The 19,749-nt window shown below is 40.4% G+C and overlaps 1 protein-coding gene across 1 annotated transcript in view; it reads left to right on the forward strand.

The window, feature by feature from the left end:
• Positions 1-1,065, forward strand: part of Shprh (SNF2 histone linker PHD RING helicase) — a 55,310-nt gene extending 54,245 nt beyond the window's left edge. Inside the window, exon 30 of the mRNA XM_090338000.1 lies at positions 532-1,065. Within this exon, the coding sequence (XP_090194126.1) occupies positions 532-628 (97 nt within the window). The 3' untranslated portion in view covers positions 629-1,065. The remainder of the gene's footprint in view (positions 1-531) is intronic.
• Positions 1,066-19,749: the final 18,684 nt, after the last annotated feature.

The raw sequence follows: 19,749 nt of genomic DNA on the forward strand, positions 1-19,749 counted from the left end.
TGCCTGGAAGAGATGGTTGTCTTTTAGAAGGGATTGGATCCCAGAAGTGGTGTCCATAGCAGAGTTGCCATGAGAAAACAGAATGTTTCTTCTAGAAGGAAAAGAGGCAACTACCCTCACTTTCCACCTAAATGAAACAAAAGCATTGTGTGCTTGTTGCCACCTGGAAAAGATCTCAGTAATTTTTATTTAATCTGCATAAATGAAATTGCAGGAAAGCTATTGTACTTCTCTTGAGCCTTCAGCTTTAGATGGGAAGAAAATAAATTACTGTAAAATTAGAGCCTTAGCAGGGTTTTTTTCTTTTTCCTTATTTTCTTTAATTGTTAAGAGAAAAGCATTTTATGACAAGGCCTTCAGTGGTCTTCAATGGATTTGATGAAAAGTAATAGTCTCATCAGCTGCTTTCTTTTGGAGTTTCTTATGGCCCAATTACAACAAATCGTAAGAGCAAGTATGTATCGTGTCTTTTATTTAATATAATCACTGATTCCTTGGCATTTCTTTATTCCCACTTGGGAAACCCTGCAGTCACACGAACTCATCAGGGAAGCATTCCGAGGCCTCTGTGCTAACCGTAGCTGATCTGGCAGACCTGTTTACTAGAGACACCGAAGAGCTCGAGTGAATGCCTCGGGAATCCTGCCACAGACATGGATATAGTACTGACTTGTCATAACTGTATAGCAGAGCTACAGTCTAAATAAATAAATCCAGTAAACACTGTTCCTTTTTTTTTTTTTGGTTATACACTGGCCTAGTACTTTTGAGCCCCTCTTAATATACTGTTTCCAAAAGATCTATAATGATTTTTAACTTATACTCCTAGTAAAACATTTATTTTTGTTCCAACAAACATCTGTCTGATAGAACAAGGTAATGAAAAGAGGTCATGGGTCTTTGGATACTTTTGTTTTGAAAAGATTACTTGTAAAAAGAGTTGGAATGAGAAAAACTAAACTAGTTTTATATGATGAATATGAATATCATTATGGAAGGATATTAGTATCTCTAACAGATGACACTATAATATGTCAGTAATACTTTTAAGTAAATGATGAACTATAATAAGTTTAAGCCACATCACCATGCATAGTAACCTTGCAGGATACTGCTGCTAACACGAAGTGAATGTTAGTCACATTTATTTTCTCAGCAATCCTAGTAAAAATAGAAACACTGAAACTTTTTACTTTTCTATTAGCTTAAAATATTTGCATTTTAAAGTGTATAAACATTTAATCTTACAGTTGTCTAACTGCTCTCAATTTTATTTTATATGATTCAAGGTTGATATATTTGTAAATAATGTTATTTTTATGGTTTTGATCTTAGGCATATGGCAGGGGTTGCTTTTAGTATTATTGTACTGATGTCTTGGATTGTATACTTTCTCACATTCTGTGTAGCTAGACATTTTTCCACTAATACCCATATTTATGTTAAGTTGTTGGTTCATTTCTGTCAGTCCTTGCTTAATAACCAGAATTTGATTTTTAAAACAAGAGAAAGTTGTGTTTTATCAGCAAATGATTATAAAACATTTTTTAAAAACCAATTGTTCTTCTGTGAAGAATGAATGGACTTTGAAATTGATAATGAAGTAGCTGTTGTATTCTGTATGATGTGATATAGATGTTCTTATTTCTTATGAGCTTTCAGTTTTAAATAACCCTCAGGACTCATTAACTCCTCCTTACTTGCCCAAAAACCTGTAATTGGTTTGGCCCTGGATCTCCCTCCTTCAAGAGGCTGTGGTGCTTAGCTGAGGTGCATTTTCTTACCTTTCTTCCAGGTCTATAGGTGATATAATTCAACTGAAGCAAACACAGTATTGGGTGCTTACTCTTCAGTTGATAGTAAATATGTATCTATTGTTTTATATGAAATTAAACATAATTATTTTTATAGCTCTTGACATATTATATAAAGAGCTTTCCTGTTCATTTATGTGTTTGATTTTCCCAACAATCCTATGAGGTACAGGTAGTTACTATCATTCCTGTTAAGACAGATAATGAACTAAGGTTCAAAAATCTGAAAAACTTGCATCGACATGTAGCAGATAAACAATGGAGCCCAGAACCCTGACTCAATAAATGTCACATACTTCCAATAAGTCACATGCCAGGCTGACACTCAGAAGGCCCTTAGCTATCATTTAGTAATGACATGGCCTCAGTATTTCTTTTTATTTCCTAGCATTCCTTTTTTGTGCTATGCTTTCGGGCAAACAAGTTTGATATACTTCAATTTTGGTATAAAAAAATTATATATAAATACTTGTAATTAACTGACACTTATCTGTATTTGCTCATAATTGCGCTTATTTATCTCTGTAACATAGCAATGAAATAAATATTTTAGTGAAAGTAGAAATTGTATAATTGTTTAATTTACAAGAATCAGACCATATGTATTGTTTTGATCCTTTTTTTGTTTCTCAAATGGTGTCACCTGCACATTTGTTATTCAAAATAGTTAACAGCTCTTCCAGTTGTTCAAAACCTGTATTCCCCATAAGTTAGCAACAGGATTTTTTATTTTCCTCTTATTATTTTATCTTCTCTGGAATACTACTCTACTAATAAGTAGACATTATATTAACAAACCACTGAGAAAAAGTAAGCTAATTAATCCCAACCCTTGCCTAAGTATGTTTCTGTTAAATATCTCCAAAAGGATTTGAAACCAAACGTCATGCCCAAAGTCCAGGAGTCTACAAAACAAGTCTAGCCACTCACCCTTATTAAAGAAACATGATGATGGGAAGACCACAGGAGAGTTCAATGACAGCCATGGGAAGACAGCATTTTACTACATCTTCACTCACTGTGGTACACACATGAGCTTTAGGTTTTTATAGACAGTGAGTGGGGAAAGGGACAGAGATAGCCATCCCTTTTAAACAGTCCTGATTGCAAAGTACTGCACAAAGAAGACAAAATGGAGAGATACATATGTCAGACTTTCCCACACACACGCTTTTAGATAATTGGTGGGCCTAGCAAAAGCAGATTCTAAAGCACCTCTTACAAGTTTATTGAAATGGGAAAGTGCCGGGGGCCGAGTAACACCCGGAGTAACTTTGAGCTATATCGTTGGTAATTACTTTCTGCTGAGAAGCAAGGCTACATGCAAGTGTTACTGCTTTGAGGCAGGGGGCAACAAGGCAAGGCGCATGAGGCAAGGCACACGAGGCGAGGCGCAAGACTTGATTACCATTGGTTACGAATGTGTTGTTGCTTTATCACTCTCTGCTGAGTCCTATAGTAGACCTCCCTGTCCTGCCCACCTTTGTGCTGATAGGCTCCGGCACCTGATATTAGGAAGAATAGAAATTCCTGCCTTGACGAGCCGGTCTGACGCATCTGTGTGTGCTCTAGAGAAGGAGGGCTGGGTGCAAGCGAACGGTCAGTGTGCCCCCTCTCCTCGCTCTCCTGCTAATTGAGAGGGACCAGACGGAAGACCCCCAGCAGGAAAGATTCATTTGTGTGACTTGTGATGTACCTGTTACAAAATCGCATCATCTTTTAAGGTCAGATAGCTTTATCATGTTCATTGCAACTTCAACTCTTTGTGTATCATCTTAGCATGGTGAGTCTTGCACATTTATTTTTAGAAACTGGGTCCTTTGGAGTGATAGGAACTACTCATTGGTAGAGTATGTAGTAGCATGAAAAATGCTCTGAATTCAGTCCCTAAGCACCTAAAAGAGAAAGGATCCTTTTCATTTGTAACAGCAAACAGAACCTTGCTGTTAAGGTTCAGTACATACCAATAAACATACTGAAAATGACAATAGGTAGTTAGACCTAATGTAGACAGAAATTACCCACACATCATGTTTTGTGAACTTGGTATAAGGAATTCCAGTTAGTTTTGCACTGAGGTCTATTTGAGGGGAGGAGGTGGCGGTTGCATTTGCATAGAATAGCTTTGGAAATCAAAGCCTATCTCAAGACATGTCAAATAGTGATTTTTTTTTTCTGGCTAAAGTTTATTTATTCAACACAAAATGATGCTCTCCATCTTTCCTGGGGCAGCTGACCAAGTCCACAACTACAGCCACCTCTGTCAGCACCAGTGCTGTCTCTGTCAGCCCGACTCTTGCAGGCTGCTCACCCTCCAGACCTTTTGGCCAAAACCTGCCAGTCTCAGGTTACCTGCAGGGCAAGGTAGCATGCCCAGTCTCAGGAGGCAGGTAGAAGTAATCATGGAGACACTGGATATCCTTGTTGCTTAGGTGTCAATAAAAGTGCCTCTGGGCTAACGTCCTTCACATAGCCTTGAGACTTGAGAGACTGCATGGCCTTCATGATGTGAAGATGTGCACATTTTTGTCTAGCTCAGGGTGTATGAGCACATGGCCTCCATAACCCCCTCCTTAAAAAGGAGTTCATAAATAGCACTCTGGTTCTTCTTGGGCCGAGGCTTCGGGGCAGAGGCTGAGGCTGGAAAGCAGTAGTGATGTTCTGTGATTACAAAACTTAGTTAACACTGTGATAGTCAATTTGGGTTTTGGGGGGGTTTTGGGGGGGGGTGTTTCTTGCTGGTCCTGAACTCTGCTTGAGTGCTGTCTCTGAGCCTCTTTGTGCTCAAAGCTAGTACTCTACCACTTGAGCCACCACTCCACATTTTTTTAAATTCAATTTTATTGTCAGGCTAATGTACAGAGGGATTACCGTTACATCCATAAGGTAGTGAATACATTTCTTGTCATTGTTGCCCCCTCCGTCATTTTTCTTCCACTTGCCTTTCTCGTTGACCCTTACCAAGGGTAGTTTATTCAGTAGTTTATTGAAGATGAGTCTCACGAACTTTCCTGCCCAGACAGGCTTCAAACCATGATCTTCAGATTTCAGCCTCCTGAGTATCTAGGCGCGTGGCTTTTGATGGTCAGTTTTGTGTGTTAATTGACCAGGCTGTGGTTCTAGTTTTGTGAAATAATTTTACTTGTGATTAAATTCCATAATCAGCCTATTTACATAATAAAGCTAAGTGCTTGACTAGCATGCACAAAGACCTGGGTTCCATTCTTTGGTACCACATACATAGAAAAAAGCCAGAAGTGGTGCTGAGGCTCAAGAGGTAGAGCTCTAGCCTTGAAAAAGTCCAAGGACAGTGCTCAGGCCCTGGGCTCAAGCACAGGACTGGCAAAGAAGAAGGAAGGAAGGAAGGAAGGAAGGAAGGAAGGAAGGAAGGAAGGAAGGAAGGAAGGAAGGAAGGAAGGCAGGCAGGCAGGCAGGCAGGCAGGCAGGCAGGCAGGCAGGCAGGCAGGCAGGCAGGCAGGCAGGCAAGCTAATCCTAGATTACCTGGGTGGACTTGACTCATTCAGTTGAAGGATTTTGGGGAGAAGCATCACTGTTAACAGCCTCAACTCATGCCTGTGAGGCCCAGCCAGCCTTTTCTGATTCATATTTTCATAAACATTTCTGTACAAATTTATATTTGAACATATGTTTTCATTTGTATCCATTGCTGTTAGGGACTAACATACGTCCTTCCTGCACCCACAGTGCATATGTTGACGTTCTAACCTCCACCCCTGGTATATTTTTACTTATTTGGACATTTTTCCCTAAGGACGGTGTATCAGAGTTTATCAGGGAAACAAAAGAAACAGCAGATAAATATTAAGAGATGTTTTGTAAGACTGACTTTCTGCAATTATGGGGATTAACCAAGTCCAAACTCTGGTAGACTAGCTAGTTATGAATATACCAGGAACTGTTGACTTGTACACTATAAATGGCTGGATTCTATGGGGCATGAGTTACATCTCTTAAAAAGGTATTTTTGAAGTCTTTTTTTTTTAATGTAGCTCAAAGCTTTTTATAAAAATTCCTCAGGCATGCAAACATTTTGGCCTAACCAATTGTTGGAGAAAAGGAGACAGATGGTCCTCAAATTAGGAGGCACATATTGCATGCAATCTTGTTCCATGAGTCTTTGAGCCCTAGTTATATCTGGAGGGCACAGCAGAAATAGTGTCACATCTGGAATTGCTGACTGTAATTGACTGACTCGTTTGCCATAAAACAGCAATAAGCAAGCAATTCATCGATGATGTACTTAGATGTGAAACAAAGTTGGCTATTATAGTTTTCAATCTCTTTAAGTCGTTGTACAGAGGAGATGCCACTCACCAAGGCAGTTTGTGAATACAGTGCATCTTCATTCGTCACTGTCACCCCTTTCAACATCCTCAACCACTCCTCCTAACCCACCCTTTCCCATATGTTCATTTTAGGGTCTGTAGTGTGAGGGGGTGCCACTTAACAGAGCAGTTTATGAGCACAATGCACCTTGATCTGTGTCATCACTTCAACATCTTCTCTCACGTCCACCTGCCCCATCCATTATAGTTCTCAATTCTGACGTGGCTGTTATTTTAAACTCTCATTAACCCTCAATATTTAGATAAAACCATAATCCAGCAGCTCACTTGCCAGTTTCTAGCAAAGTGTTGTTGGTTCAGTCAGAAGGCTCATAGTAGAACTAAAGTTCTAATACAGTAACACAAAATAAAGATAGTAATGAAAAATTGCTATTGGTTGTAGATAACACTATATATTATATAGCATGTTATTTTTATATATAATACTATATATGCATGTATTGTATACATCCTTACCTAGAAATAAGTGAAATTACAGTATGTTTGAAAGCTTTTATTCAAGTGGAAAATACAGAGGTTTGATTTTATAGCAACAAAAACGTTCAATTTTTAGTGTAGATTTGTCTGAAATACATACATGTGCATCTTTTCAATGGTTAGACATTCCTCACTGAGGGAACAGCATTCTCAGAGCTTGAACTCTGGGCCTGGGCACTGTCCTTAAGCTCTTCAGCTCAAGGCTACTGCTCTACCATGTTGAGCCACAGCACCATTTGTGGTTTTCTGGTGATTACTTGGAGATAAAAATCTCATGGACTTTGCAATTCTCAGATCTCTGCATCCTGAGTAGCTAGGATTACAGGTGTGAGCCACCAGCACCCAGCTCAGATGGTAGACTTTGTCATCTTAAAAGTGGATCTAAAAGGGGCCAGAAGTTTAGTCTAGTGCTAGAGTGCTTGCCTAGCATGCACAAAGACCCAGGTTTGATTCCTCAGTACCACATACATAGAGAAAAGCCAGAAATGGTGCTGTGGCTCAAGTGGTAGAGTTCTAGCCTTGAGAAAGCTCAAGGACAGTGCCCAGATGCTGAGTTCAAGGCCCAGGACTGGCAAAAAAAAAAAAAAGAAAAGAAATGGATCCAGAGGCCAAGAATGTGGCTTAGTAGTAGAGTGCCTGCCTAGCATACATGAAGCCCTGGGTTCAATTCCTCAGCACCACTTAAACAGAAAATGCCAGAAGTGGCACTGTGGCTCAAGTGGTAGATCTCTAGCTTGAGCAAAAAGTTCAGGGACACTGCCCAAGCCCTGAGTTCAAGTCCCAGGACTAACAAAAAAAAAGTAGATCCATGACAACCTCTAAAGATTCATAACTGTTCTGGTCATCCAGCTGAAGACATTGTGATTTTCAAAGTTAAAATGTAAAAAAGAAAAATTAAAAAAAGAGTTTAATGAATGGCTTGGAAAACAGATAATAGGCACATGTATGATCTTAATATAAATCTCCCAAATTAACTGTTTGCCTTGTTGGCTAGTAGTTTTTTAATTAACCTGTGGAAAATAAAGTGAAGAGAATTGTCCTCCTTTTGGGAGTTAATAAGTATTATGACAAGCAAATTTGGGTATAATTATTACCTGAAACAACCTCTTCTTGAGTGAAGAAGGAACAGAAAACTTAGTTCTCGGGATAGAGCATCTCGGTTCTATTGGAAGGCAGTGGAATCTTTAAGAAATGGGGCTGGGTTAGAAGCTTTGGTTTAGGGTAGATGATGCAATCCAGTTTCTTCCTGCCGTCCTCTGTTTTTGCTGCCTGGCAGACATGAAATGAACTGTCTACTCTACCAAGCCATGTTTCTCCAAATGTGCCACCTCATTACAGCCCAAGAAAAATGGGACCAACCAGCCATGGACTGAGATCTCCAAAAATGTAAGCCAAAGCTAATCTCTTCTCACAGGATTATTTATCTCAAGTATTTGTCCTATCAATGGAAAGCTAATATCTGTGGTCCTGGTTTTCATTGTGATGCTGTCATGGATGGATGTTTCTTACTGCCTGAGCTCAAATTGCCTTCTTGTAAACATTCAGTTAATACTGTTTTCTGTTTAGTTTGTCTGTTCAGTTTGGCAGTGGGGAAAGCTGAAGGGTAGACAAGTTATGCTGAGCATGCAAAGACTGTGAAAACCCTTCATGGAAGGTTTGTATAGTGACATCAACTTTGAGCTCTAGCTTCCATTCTAAAACACAGATGTGGATGATGTGGCAGGGAGGATAAAACTCAATAGCAGGTCGCCTGTCTAACATGTTTGAGACCTTGGGTTCTATCCCCAATGGAAAAGAAAGGAAGGAGGGAGCGTTAAGCTTTATATTTTGGAACTGAACTAAATCTTTTAAATATAAAACAATACAGATTCAGCCCATCCGGATTCACATGTTTCGAAGTGTTCTAGCAAACCTTTGTATTCTTTGTAATATTTTTCATAGCATCAGTTGTACTCTCCACCCACCTGTCTACTCTTGCCACCTTGGCACAAATAAAAGACCAAGGGACAAGCTAAAGTTTGTGTGGAGAAAGCACTTTGACCTCTGAATCCCTAGAGGCTCAGAGCCCAGGTAGAAAGAAGCATCCTGTGAAGTTTCTTTTACCCTCTCTTCCACAGGGCCTCCTTACTGGAACTGTAAACCATGACCCAGAGGCCATGTCCCCATTCTCCCAGCAGGTGACTTCTGCACCTTCGCCTCTTTAAAGGCTACCTAAAATGAACTCTCAGGCCACACTCAAAAAGATGTAGAGGCTGCTGGTTCCTGTACTGCCTCTAATGCTTGATGCTAGTAACAACAGCCCTGATGAGACTATATTAAAATAAAAGGCACTTGTATTAGAAATAGAAAAGTTGATGTGCTATATTTACATCCTTTAAAAATTAATCCAGTTGGGGCTGGGAGTTTGGCCTATGATTAAAGTGCTTGCCTAGCATGCACGAAGGCCCGGGTTCAATTCCTTGGTACCACATAAATAGAAAAAAGCCGGAAGTGGTGCTGAGGCTCAAGTGGTAGAGCTCTAATCTTGAGAAAGTCCAAGGACAATGCTCAGGCCCTGAGCTCAAGCCCAGGACTGGCAAAAAAAAAAATATTAATCCAGTTAATTATATCACATGTAATTCTAAAAAGCAAGGAAGGAAGGGAAGAGGTAAATGGGTCACGAGGTCCATTTTTAAGGAAGGAACTTGAATGCCAAATGATGATTTTCAGGGAAAAAATCAAAGTTGACTTGCATACAGATATAAAAAAATAACACACAATGCTGATTTGAAACTCATTTCATGAGGGAAAGCCTAACAGTTTCAGGAAAGAAGTCAAGAAGCATGATTGAAAGAATGTTAATGGATGCTAAAATTAATGGCATATGAAATTAATGCCATATAGGAAAGAAGGTAGGAGAGTTGAAGTCAATAGAGTCTATAGCAGATAGGACAAGATTTGTCCTGGGCTATCAGATACCTGGCAAGGAACTGCGTAATCCGAGAAAGGTTATCCAGAAAGCATTGATTTCTATAGAAGGCTTGGATATGAACCTAAGACTTTAGCAGCAAATTACCAGTGTGTACCCCACACAAAGTGTGTACTGCATTCAATATCCTAGCTTCTGAAATAGGTCTTCCTTTGTCAAGTTAAGTCAAACTGTTATCAAAAAAGAAAGAAAGAAAGAAAACATAAAAAGTGAAGTGCTATTCAAGCCCTGCTTGATCTTCTTGAAATGCTCCCTGAAACAGTCAGGAAACCAAGATGTAGCTGAACTGAACTCCAAATTGAAGCCAGCCTCAGATCTCAAATGCACCTGGCTTCTCCCTGCAGCTGGAATGACAGCTTGAATCAGAAAGAAAGGTGACAGCCTACTTCTAAATCCTGACAGTAATCATATAAGCGAGCTCAAAAGACCTAGCTCAGGCTGCCATAACAAAATGCCATAGACTGTGGCATTATTAGAAATTATTTTCTTGTACTCTAGAGCTTAAATGTCCAGACTCAACATGGTTGACTTCTGGTGCGAAATCTTTGCCTGGCTTATAGACTGACACCTGCTCAGGGTGTCTTCAATGAGAAACAGAGTCCTTTCAAATCTCTTAGAGGAGCTCTAATGCCATCTTGACGACTCTATCTTCATGATCTCCTCCAAACCAAATTATCTCAACACCCCCATTTGCAGATACCAGTGCCTTGGGTTCAGGCTATAATCTATGAATTTTGAGGAGGCACAATTCAGTTTACAGCAGTGCCAATTATGAACTCAAATGAGCACCTAAACCAAGGACACAAGATGGTCACAAACATTGGGAAGAAAATAGTAAGTCAGAATAAGATTACAGCAGTTGCCAAAAAAAGATGACAACTTATGATGTGTGTATTCTGTCCCAGAAATAAATAGAAAGGCACTACAGTTTCAGTATATGTGCGGTTCAAATTTTAATAGTTTGGATTTAGTTGGCTGAACAAAGGGCATTAAAAGGGGTATTAACAAATCTAGCTACCACAATGACCTAAAAATGTGGCAACTCAAAGAAACAAATCATCATGCAGGTAGCATGGCTCAGAAATCTAGGACATCATCAAGTCTTGGTCCCTCTGGGCTTTTCGCTTGGAAAGAGTGTAATGTTCTTTCTTCCTTTTTTTAACTTGCTATTATTCTCCAAACCTTTTATAAGTTTGCTCATGAGCTATATCTTATTTGTAAGCTAAATTACTTTAAAATAAAACTACTCCCAGATTTGTACCATATTATTAAACACAATCTTTAAACACACACACACACACACACACACATCACTTATCACTTGTATTGCTATTGCTGTTGCTTTCTTTTTAAAAAAAAAAATCTTCCATTTCATTTTCAGAACCTTTTTCAGTTTTAAAGATGTTTGGCACAATACAGAGATTCCCCTCTTGAATACTTGTTTGTTAAACATGACATTTGAAATATGATGTAAAAAATCAATGTTAATAAATTATTTAATAAAAAAAGATGTTTGGCACAAATAAGAATAGTAGGGTCTGGGAATGTAGCTCAAGTGTAGGGCACTTGCCTAGTAAAGGTGAAGTTGATTTTGAACCCTCGCATCATCAATAAATGAAATAATAAAGAAAAAATAATGGAGTTTTTCCGATAATAAACATGTAAACAAATGTTTGACCCCCCCCTCCCAAATTAGAGCTTAAACCATATAAAAAGAGGAAAGAAATCAGGAGATAAGCTAAAAGACAGGAACCCTGCAGGATTTGTTTTTTGAGTTGAAAGCTATTTATTTTTCCTTCACAAGGGTATCAAACTAAAGGTTGAATATTAACCAAAGTTTACAGAAAAAGAATATTAATCTTGTTACATATTTGTTCATGCTCCTTAATGTCCCTCATTTATATCACTGAAGCTGTCAGGTCTTAGCAGGTTGGCTGGTTGATTGACAGCAGGTAGGCCCTCCCCTATGTCCAGCTGCAGCAGTGAATGCCAGAAAGTACATTTGCCACTACTCCAGGCTGGGTAAGGAAGAAGGGTGATCTGTGTATTGTCTACTGCAGCTCCAAGTCTGGAGGAGCTGTGAGTCCCATCAGAGGAGGTGGTATCACAACTTCAGACCCCTGCTCTCCTGGAAACTACAGGGCCTTCAGCCTGGCAGGACGTAATCTGGACAGCCATCATCCTGGCTATCACATGGCTTTATAGGCCTCACTGCTCAGGGAGATTAACTTTCACTGGCAGAAACAGACACAACTGTGATGGCAGGAACAAAACTGGGGCTTCCTCACGTTCCAGAAGCCATCACTTTAACAGCTTCCATTAGAGAAGACTCTACTTCAGTCAGGATGGCCTGCAGATACCTGGGAGGGAGCATGGAGACACTACTTCTGCCGTGGTAACCTCCAGTGACTTCAGGTAACCCTGACTACAGCTGTTCCAGATGTCTCCATCCACTTTGCAGACATCCTCAGACAGGTCAGCGAGGAGCTGCTTCCCTAACCCATGACAACTGGCATACCAAGAAGGCCTGTGCAAAATGACATAGCAAAATGACAAGGCATTTTAGGTTAGCATACACCCCTGGCTTACACCCATGTTTACTGGTTACATAAACAGCTTTCTTGGCCCTTACAGGCTCTAAGAGTTTCCTCCTGTGCACTCCCCTTGGTGCTGCAAGATAAGGAAGGGTAGATGAGCTGGTTCGTGGGGAGCAGACAGCATACCAAGGTCTGCCAGCCATGAGCAGTCTCCTGTGCCTACTCAGGAGACTGAGAAATGAAGATCACAGTTCAAAGTGAGCCCAGGCAGAAAAGTCCACGAGACTCTTATCTCTAACCACCAGAAAATCGGAAGTGTTACTGTGGCTCACAATGGTAGAGCCTAGCCACTTCCAGTTTTCTGGTGGTTAATTGGAGATAAGAGTCTCACAGACTGTTTAGTGCCCAAGCTGGCTTCGAATTGCAATCCTCAGATCTCAGCCACCTGAGTAGCTAGGATTACAGGCGTGAGCCACCGCACCCAGTCCAAGAATGTCTTTCTGTACTGTTTTTCTGTTGTTATACAGTAGATTTCAGAATTTACACATCCTGCATAATTGAAATCCTGTACCCCTTTATTAACAATACCCCATCCTTCCTACTTTACATCCTCTGATGACAACCATCCTGCTCTATTTCTATGTGTCAGGTGATTTTAGATTTTGTGTGTAAGTAAAATCAAGCTATCCTTTTCTCTAACCATCTGGCTTATTTCTCTTTGCATAATGATCTCTAGCGTTATCCCTGTGGTCACTATGAGAAAGATATTACTCATCATGGCAGCATATAATATTTTTTATAATAAGCTGAGCAGTCCTGAACACATGTTGTTCTTACACATAGCATGTGTTTTTACAGTGACTCAAAAGAAGCACCATACCAGTCAGGTTCCAGCCTCTCTCAGGGGACAGAAGGTGATTGCACATGACCTCTGTGGATACAGGCTTGTCCTTAGCACTGTGGTAAACAGCTGATTTTCCTTCTGAAATCTGGTTGCTAAAGGTTTGTGAAGAGAAAATAAAATCAAAGAATACCACACAGTTCAGTGCTGGGTATATTGAAGAATAAGGCGATTGTAAACTTATAAATTCCAGCACCACCCGTCTCTGCATCAAAACAATGCATTCCATAAACGGCTTCACCAGCTGTGTGGGAATATTGTTAATTGCTTTCTGGCATTATTGCCACTTGGGGGATGACAGCAATGATAATAATCTGTTGATTGAGTGCCTACTGTGTGAGAAAGTAATTTAGACATATAAAGCCAACTTGGCCTAATATCTCCTTTCAGATTTGTATCATATGGTGTCCATTTGACAGAAAAAGGAGCCAATTACTAATAATAGTAATTAATACCAAAGCATGTATTATGTGCTGGACAACAGTAGAATTCTTAAAATAGATTTGCTAGTAGTTTCTTGAAAATGCTAGTGCTATATTCATTTTACAACTAGAATAACGAGCATAAAAGATTAAGAGGGCTTTGTGCAGTCACACACAAATTTGGTTGTGTTCAGATGTGACACTATTCTTTGAACCTTTCCTTTTGGCACAAGTGTTTATATACCAAGTAAAACTGAGTATTTCCTCTTTGACTTACCTTGTCAGAGTTCTTTGCTTTTTGTACAGTTGTGTTCAGGAAAAAGTTCTAGGATGAGCTGGGAAACTGTGGCTCATACTATACTTCTAGCTACTTAGGGGGCTGAGATCTGGAGGACTGTTTTGAGGCCAGGTTGCACAGGAAGGCTTGCTAGACTCCATCTCTAGAATAACCAGTGGAGGGGGAACACCTAAAAACAACAGCAATAATAATAATAATAATAATAATAACCACCCCCCATGACTGGAGGCATGGCTCAAGTAGTAGAACTCCTGCCTAGCAAGCACAAGGCCCATGAGACGGACCCTTTGGGGTTTACATGGTGTCAGGTGGTCGGGGAAAAATGGTGGTGGCAGATGTTGACTTGCCCTTTCCCTCTGCGCCTCACAGGCTGCTCTAAGCCACAGGCTTCCACACCCTCCTGCATCATCCATTAGGAAGCGCATCCCTTGCTCTTAGAGGATTTAAGTCTTAGGTTGGTCTTCAGGGGGTTGTGGGCAGAAATAAAAAGTGACTCATTTGCCAGAATTAGGATCTTGGAATTTTTTTTGTTTCTATTTTTAATGGTATTAGATCTAGAGAATTTGAGTTATTAATGACAAACCTCATGGGTAAGTTAACCAAGTAAGAATGACGAACAAAAATTTCCCCAAAGCATAAATTGCACAAAAATTTGGCAAGGTTAGGATCAAAGGTTGTACAACAGCTGCATAATGTGGTCGACCAGCTGTCCCCTCTCTCCCAGTGAGCAGCCAGTCACTAGATGAGACATATGCTAAGCTCAATTGGGGCATAACAGGCATTTGAGTGACATAAGAGTAATACCTGAATTTGGACAGGATCTTTCCGTTTATTGTTCATTTATCCAAGAATCTTGCTTCCATTAGATAATATAAGGCCCATGGCATTTAAAGTCAGAATGTGCTGATAACAGGATTCTTTCTTTCTGGTCAGGTAAAGTCCATGTGTTTATGTTTTCACAATTCTTTTTAGGTGCTTTTTAGGTGGGAAATGGACACAATTGTAAATAATGAATGACAAAAAAAAATTTAAAACACAGATCCATACCCATATATTCACAACTCCATTGAGATTTTCATAGTGCCTGTACTCTTTAGCGTGGTCCAGAACATTACAGTGATATTAGGTAAACAAATAATAAGTTTCTTCTCTAGAGAAATTTTGGGGTACAAAAATGAATACAAATCACAAATTCTCTTAAATTTGACTATGTGACACAGTATATTTCAATGGAAGATTAATGGGTATATTAGAAATTTCTGAATCACACTGTAAGTATATAATTACCTGAGGCAAAAATATAAGAGAAAGAATCATCTTAGGAAACTGGAGGATGCATTCCTGCCTGGTCAGGAGGAACAGATAGAGGAGAATTTTCAATGCCATCAGACTATCTGTCTTCTCTGTCTCCTGATCGGCTGTTCTATTTGTTCTCCAACCTTGAACTTTCTAAGTCCTGGCAAAGATGGTGCCTGGGCTCCAGGCACCGTTACCCTTCTGGTTGCAGACACCACCATTCCTAAATTCCTAAATATTATGATAGCCACCGAATAGGTTTAACCTGTGGCCTACCCTGGATCAGTCTTGCAGCAGAATAACAGACTCTTGACTGAATGGGCCTGTCTCCTACTCTGGTCTTGGTTGATGTGGGCATAAGGAAAGGGAATTAGTTTTTCAGAAGGAAAAAGTACAGAGTGAATAAAAATAAATCAATCAGTAAACAGGGATAAATAAGCTGGAGATATCCTGGCCACAGATAAATAATTTTAAAACTTTACTTAAAACTTTGGATTTTTAAGTGTGTGTGTGTGTGTGTGTGTGTGGGTGGGTGGGTGTGGTGCTAGGGATTAAACTTGGGGCCTTGAAATTGTTAGGTAGATCCATTAGCATTTGAGTCATACTCCCAACACCCCAAAAGTCCTCTATGGATGGCCCAAACATGTAAGTATCTCTAAAAACCAGTTTAATAATGTAATACATTTGAAGAATGTTGGATATACAAATCAGATATACAAATGGCATTTAGAGAACTAAATTAACAGGGAAGTTCCTGTTCCAGAAACTTAAAATGATGCTATATGAAAATTTATAACTCTTAAGCTTGTTGCTGAAACTTCCAAAATTTTCAGAATGTCAGATACCATTAACAAATTTGTCATTATACTCAACCTACAGGATAAAAAGTGTAACTCCATTACTGAGCAAGAAACAAATGTTTAGTTATAATTTTTATAACCAAGTTTGCAAATGGAAGTTAGGAAAATGAAGGCAGAAGTGAGAAGAAGCTGTCGTGAGAGTAAACAGCCAATAGTTTATTTTACAAAGAAAGGGGGGAGGAAAGGAGGGGGAAGGGAAGGAAGAGAGAAGGGAAAGAGAAGAGAAAGAGAGAGAGAGAGAGAGAGTGAGAGAGAGAGGGGGGGAGGGAGAGGGAGAGGGAGGGAGGGAGAAAGAAAAGGAGACTCAAACTTCCAGCTATTGATCTAAATAAGAAAATACTTACCTCAGAAAATTGTCTGGGCAAGTTTCTGGAGTTAGGAAATATAAAAGGTTTTATTAAATCTCACTTGAAAAGGGATAAAAGCATCTCTCATCTCTAGAATGTACTCCAATAGTTCCCCACAGCTCAGCAGCATGACTGTAGCTAACTCTGAGGGCAGCTGGGGTGGGGTGGTCACCAAATAGCAACTGTCCAGGATTCTCTACGGACCAGAATATCTTGCACAAAATATTCTTGCACACCTTATTTCCCTTTAAATACACAACTTTATCCTGAGTCTCAGTGTTCTTTGTAAAACATCTGATTTCTGGAAATCAGAATTAAAAAAAAAAAAACATTGTAATGAGCGATTTCTATTTTATTTCTGGTGGCAAATAGTTCTTTCTATTGTTTTGCTTCTTAGAGTTTAGGTCAATGAAACACATTGTAGAGTTATTTAATGCCATGGTAGAAATATTTAATGATTATTTCATCTTGCTATCCTGAACATAAAAAGTAAAGATTCTTGTCTATTCCTTTGACGTATTTTGAAGATTAAGTACCAGTTTGTGGGCCAGGCTAGAGATGCTGGGAGGAGTTAAGACACAGCTTTCCATTTAAATTCCTGTTCTCCTTGGGGAGGTAGGAAGTGTTGTGATTTCAATGTTTTGTCAGATGCTATAGTTTTAAGAGGTGTGGTCCTTAGGAGGCGAGGGTGCTGCCTGCTTCAGCAGGATTGCTTCCTTTATTAAAGGGGAAAAGAGGGGAGGTCACCCTTTTTGTGCTCCATCCATCCCTTCTGGAAGAAAGGGTTCAATCGTCTTTCCTTCCTGGTGATACATCAGCAGAGTATCACCTTGAAAGCTAAGAGCAACCTTCATGAGGAGCCTATCCTGTCATGCCTTGATCATGAACTTCCCGCCCTCTAGAACTATGCGCACGTTAATTGCTTGGTTCTTATAAATCCCCCCCCCCCCCGTCTGTAGTGTTTCACTATAGCTTTGCACACCGCCTGAGACAGAATAAACAATACAGAAGACACAAAGACAAAGACATACCAAGCCTTCTTCAGAGGGAGGAAGCTATAAGATGCAAATCCTCAAAATATCCGCCATGAGTCCTTCACCAGCGCCAGCCCTCCTCAGGTCTACTGTTACTCTCAGAACTCTATGTCTTGTCTTGAGCTAAAGAATTGCATTTCATGGCTCCTGGTCTTAGATCACAGGCATCAGACACAGTGAACTGAGTCCAATGAGGTCCGAGTGCAGTGACGCCTGAGAGACAGGTACACTGTGCAACTTCAACTAGACCTGAAAACAGGAGCAGCCCATGTGGAGCCAGCCACTGAAGGGTGACCGGGGACATGTCGCCCAGCAATAGCTTGAGGGGACTTTTATAGCTTGCTTTCACTGCACCTGCATTTTGACTGGGGCCTATCTCAGGAGATAAAGTATGGCTCTCTTCACTTTTGCCAGCACTCAGAAACTTTCTGATTTTAGAGTATTTCAGATTTGGGATTTTTCTCCTTACCAGTGATTGACCTGTATGTGCTGACATGGCCTCTGCACTTTCCACATATGTCCTGAAACATCGTGAGGCAGATGCCCTTGTTCCTTACCTAGGAAGGAGCTGTGAAAAGCTGAGGTACCTGGACCAAGTTGCAGAGCTAAGAACAGGGTCTGAGGCTGCCTGGCCTGGCCCCTTGTTCTTACCATTCCGCACATGAACATGAGACTTTCTGTTGACCCAGAGACCGAGAGAGCACCATGTGGAAACTGTAACTTATCAAGTGCCCAAAACCATTATCTAGGCCCAGCTTTTGGCCCAACAGGAGAGCAGACATGGTGTGTTTGTGGTCCTTGCCAAACGTTTGCAGTTTTGTACATTGAATGAAGTATTTTAGTCTCTACATCAGGTCTTTGAGGTAAAGATGATTTTAAGTAAACATGAAAGCAGATCTATAATATCTTTGTACAAATATTAGCTATGGGTTGATGAGGAAATCTTGAGGCCCAAGATTTCCTAAGAAAGTTAGGCAGTACTCCATTCTCTACTATTAAGGATTAACAAGAACATAACTCATGGAAGTGTCTTATAGGAAACTGACAGAGGCCCAAGTGAAAAAGGAAAAATATGTTAATCATAAAATATAGATGGAATGAATATCTAAACCATATGATGGGCAAATAGGTCTTAAGAAACAACTTGGAGTGGAGGGGTTGGGGGATTTAGCTCCTGTGGAAAAGCATGTGCCTGGCAAGTGCAAAGCCCTACTAAGTTCAGTCCTCAGCTCTGCCAAAGAAAAAATTAAAAAGGAAAGGAAGTCAAGAAGGGAGGGAGGGAGGGAGGAAGAGAGGAAGGGAGGGAGGAAGGAAGGAAGGAAGGAAGGAGAGGAAGGAAGGAGAGGAAGAAAGGAAGGAAGGAGAGGAAGGAAGGAAGGAAGGAGAGGAAGGAAGGAAGGAAGGAAGGAAGGAAGGAAGGAAGGAAGGAAGGAAGGAAGGAAGGAAGGAAGGAAGGAAATGAACCAGGTGCTAATGGTTCTAGCTATTCTAGCTATTCAGGAGGCTGAGGTCTGAAGAAATTGGTTCAAAGTCAACCCAAGCACGAAAATCCATGAGACTCTTTATTTCCAATAAACCACCAGAAAACCAGAAGTGGCATGCTGGTTCATGGTGGTAATGTGCTAGCTTTGAGCCAGAGAGCTCAGGGACAGTGGCTAAGCCTTGCATTCCAGCTCCATGACCACCACCAACAATAGTAACAAAGAAACAACTGGGATGTGGGTATCGTGGAATTGGGGAGGGAAGGAGGGTCAATAGTTTCAAAATACTGGATTCTGAAAATAGTCATGAAGCTTGTCATGTGTGAAGACGAAGCTGTGAGGTTTGTTGGGAGTGGTTTGGGAATGGGGAAGGGGGCTGATGTAGAGTGGGAAGGAGAGAGAAGTATGCATATAAGGACACATCAGAATGAAACTAATGATAATCTAGGAAAGAAAAAACAAGAAGAACTGGCAGTAGCAGTGTTAGCAGGAAGTCAGTGCAGCTCTCCCTTCACCTCTGTCCCAGTGTCCAGTGAGACAAGAATTCAGGCAATTTCCAACACATAGTGAAAGTGGCAGGAAAGAAATACGACAGAAAAAGGAGATTTTTATTTGGCCAATCCCATAGGAAGATGGTGCTCTAGTCATCTTCAGTCATCTTCCAGGAACCGACATGAGTGTTGGGTTTAAATAAAGGCAGGCAGAGGAAGAGTTCCAGTTGCCAGTGTGGTTTGATCAATCATCATCTCAGTTCTGGCTCCCCCAGTGTTTATGCTGTCATCCCTTGAGGGAGCATTATGTTCTCAGGAGATGACGCCTGGGCTCCAGGATGCATTCTGATCATTAAAGAAAAAATGGTTCTCATTTGGGGGTGATAAGTTCTGCAAGGCTCTGTTCATATTGGAGGCAGCTTCAGTCTCCAGTCATAAAGATGTTATTGGTCAGT

The sequence above is a fragment of the Megascapheus bottae genome, chromosome 8 (assembly GCF_031878675.1).
Source record: "Megascapheus bottae isolate mThoBot1 chromosome 8, mThoBot2.hap1, whole genome shotgun sequence".
Lineage (NCBI taxonomy): Eukaryota > Metazoa > Chordata > Mammalia > Rodentia > Geomyidae > Megascapheus > Megascapheus bottae.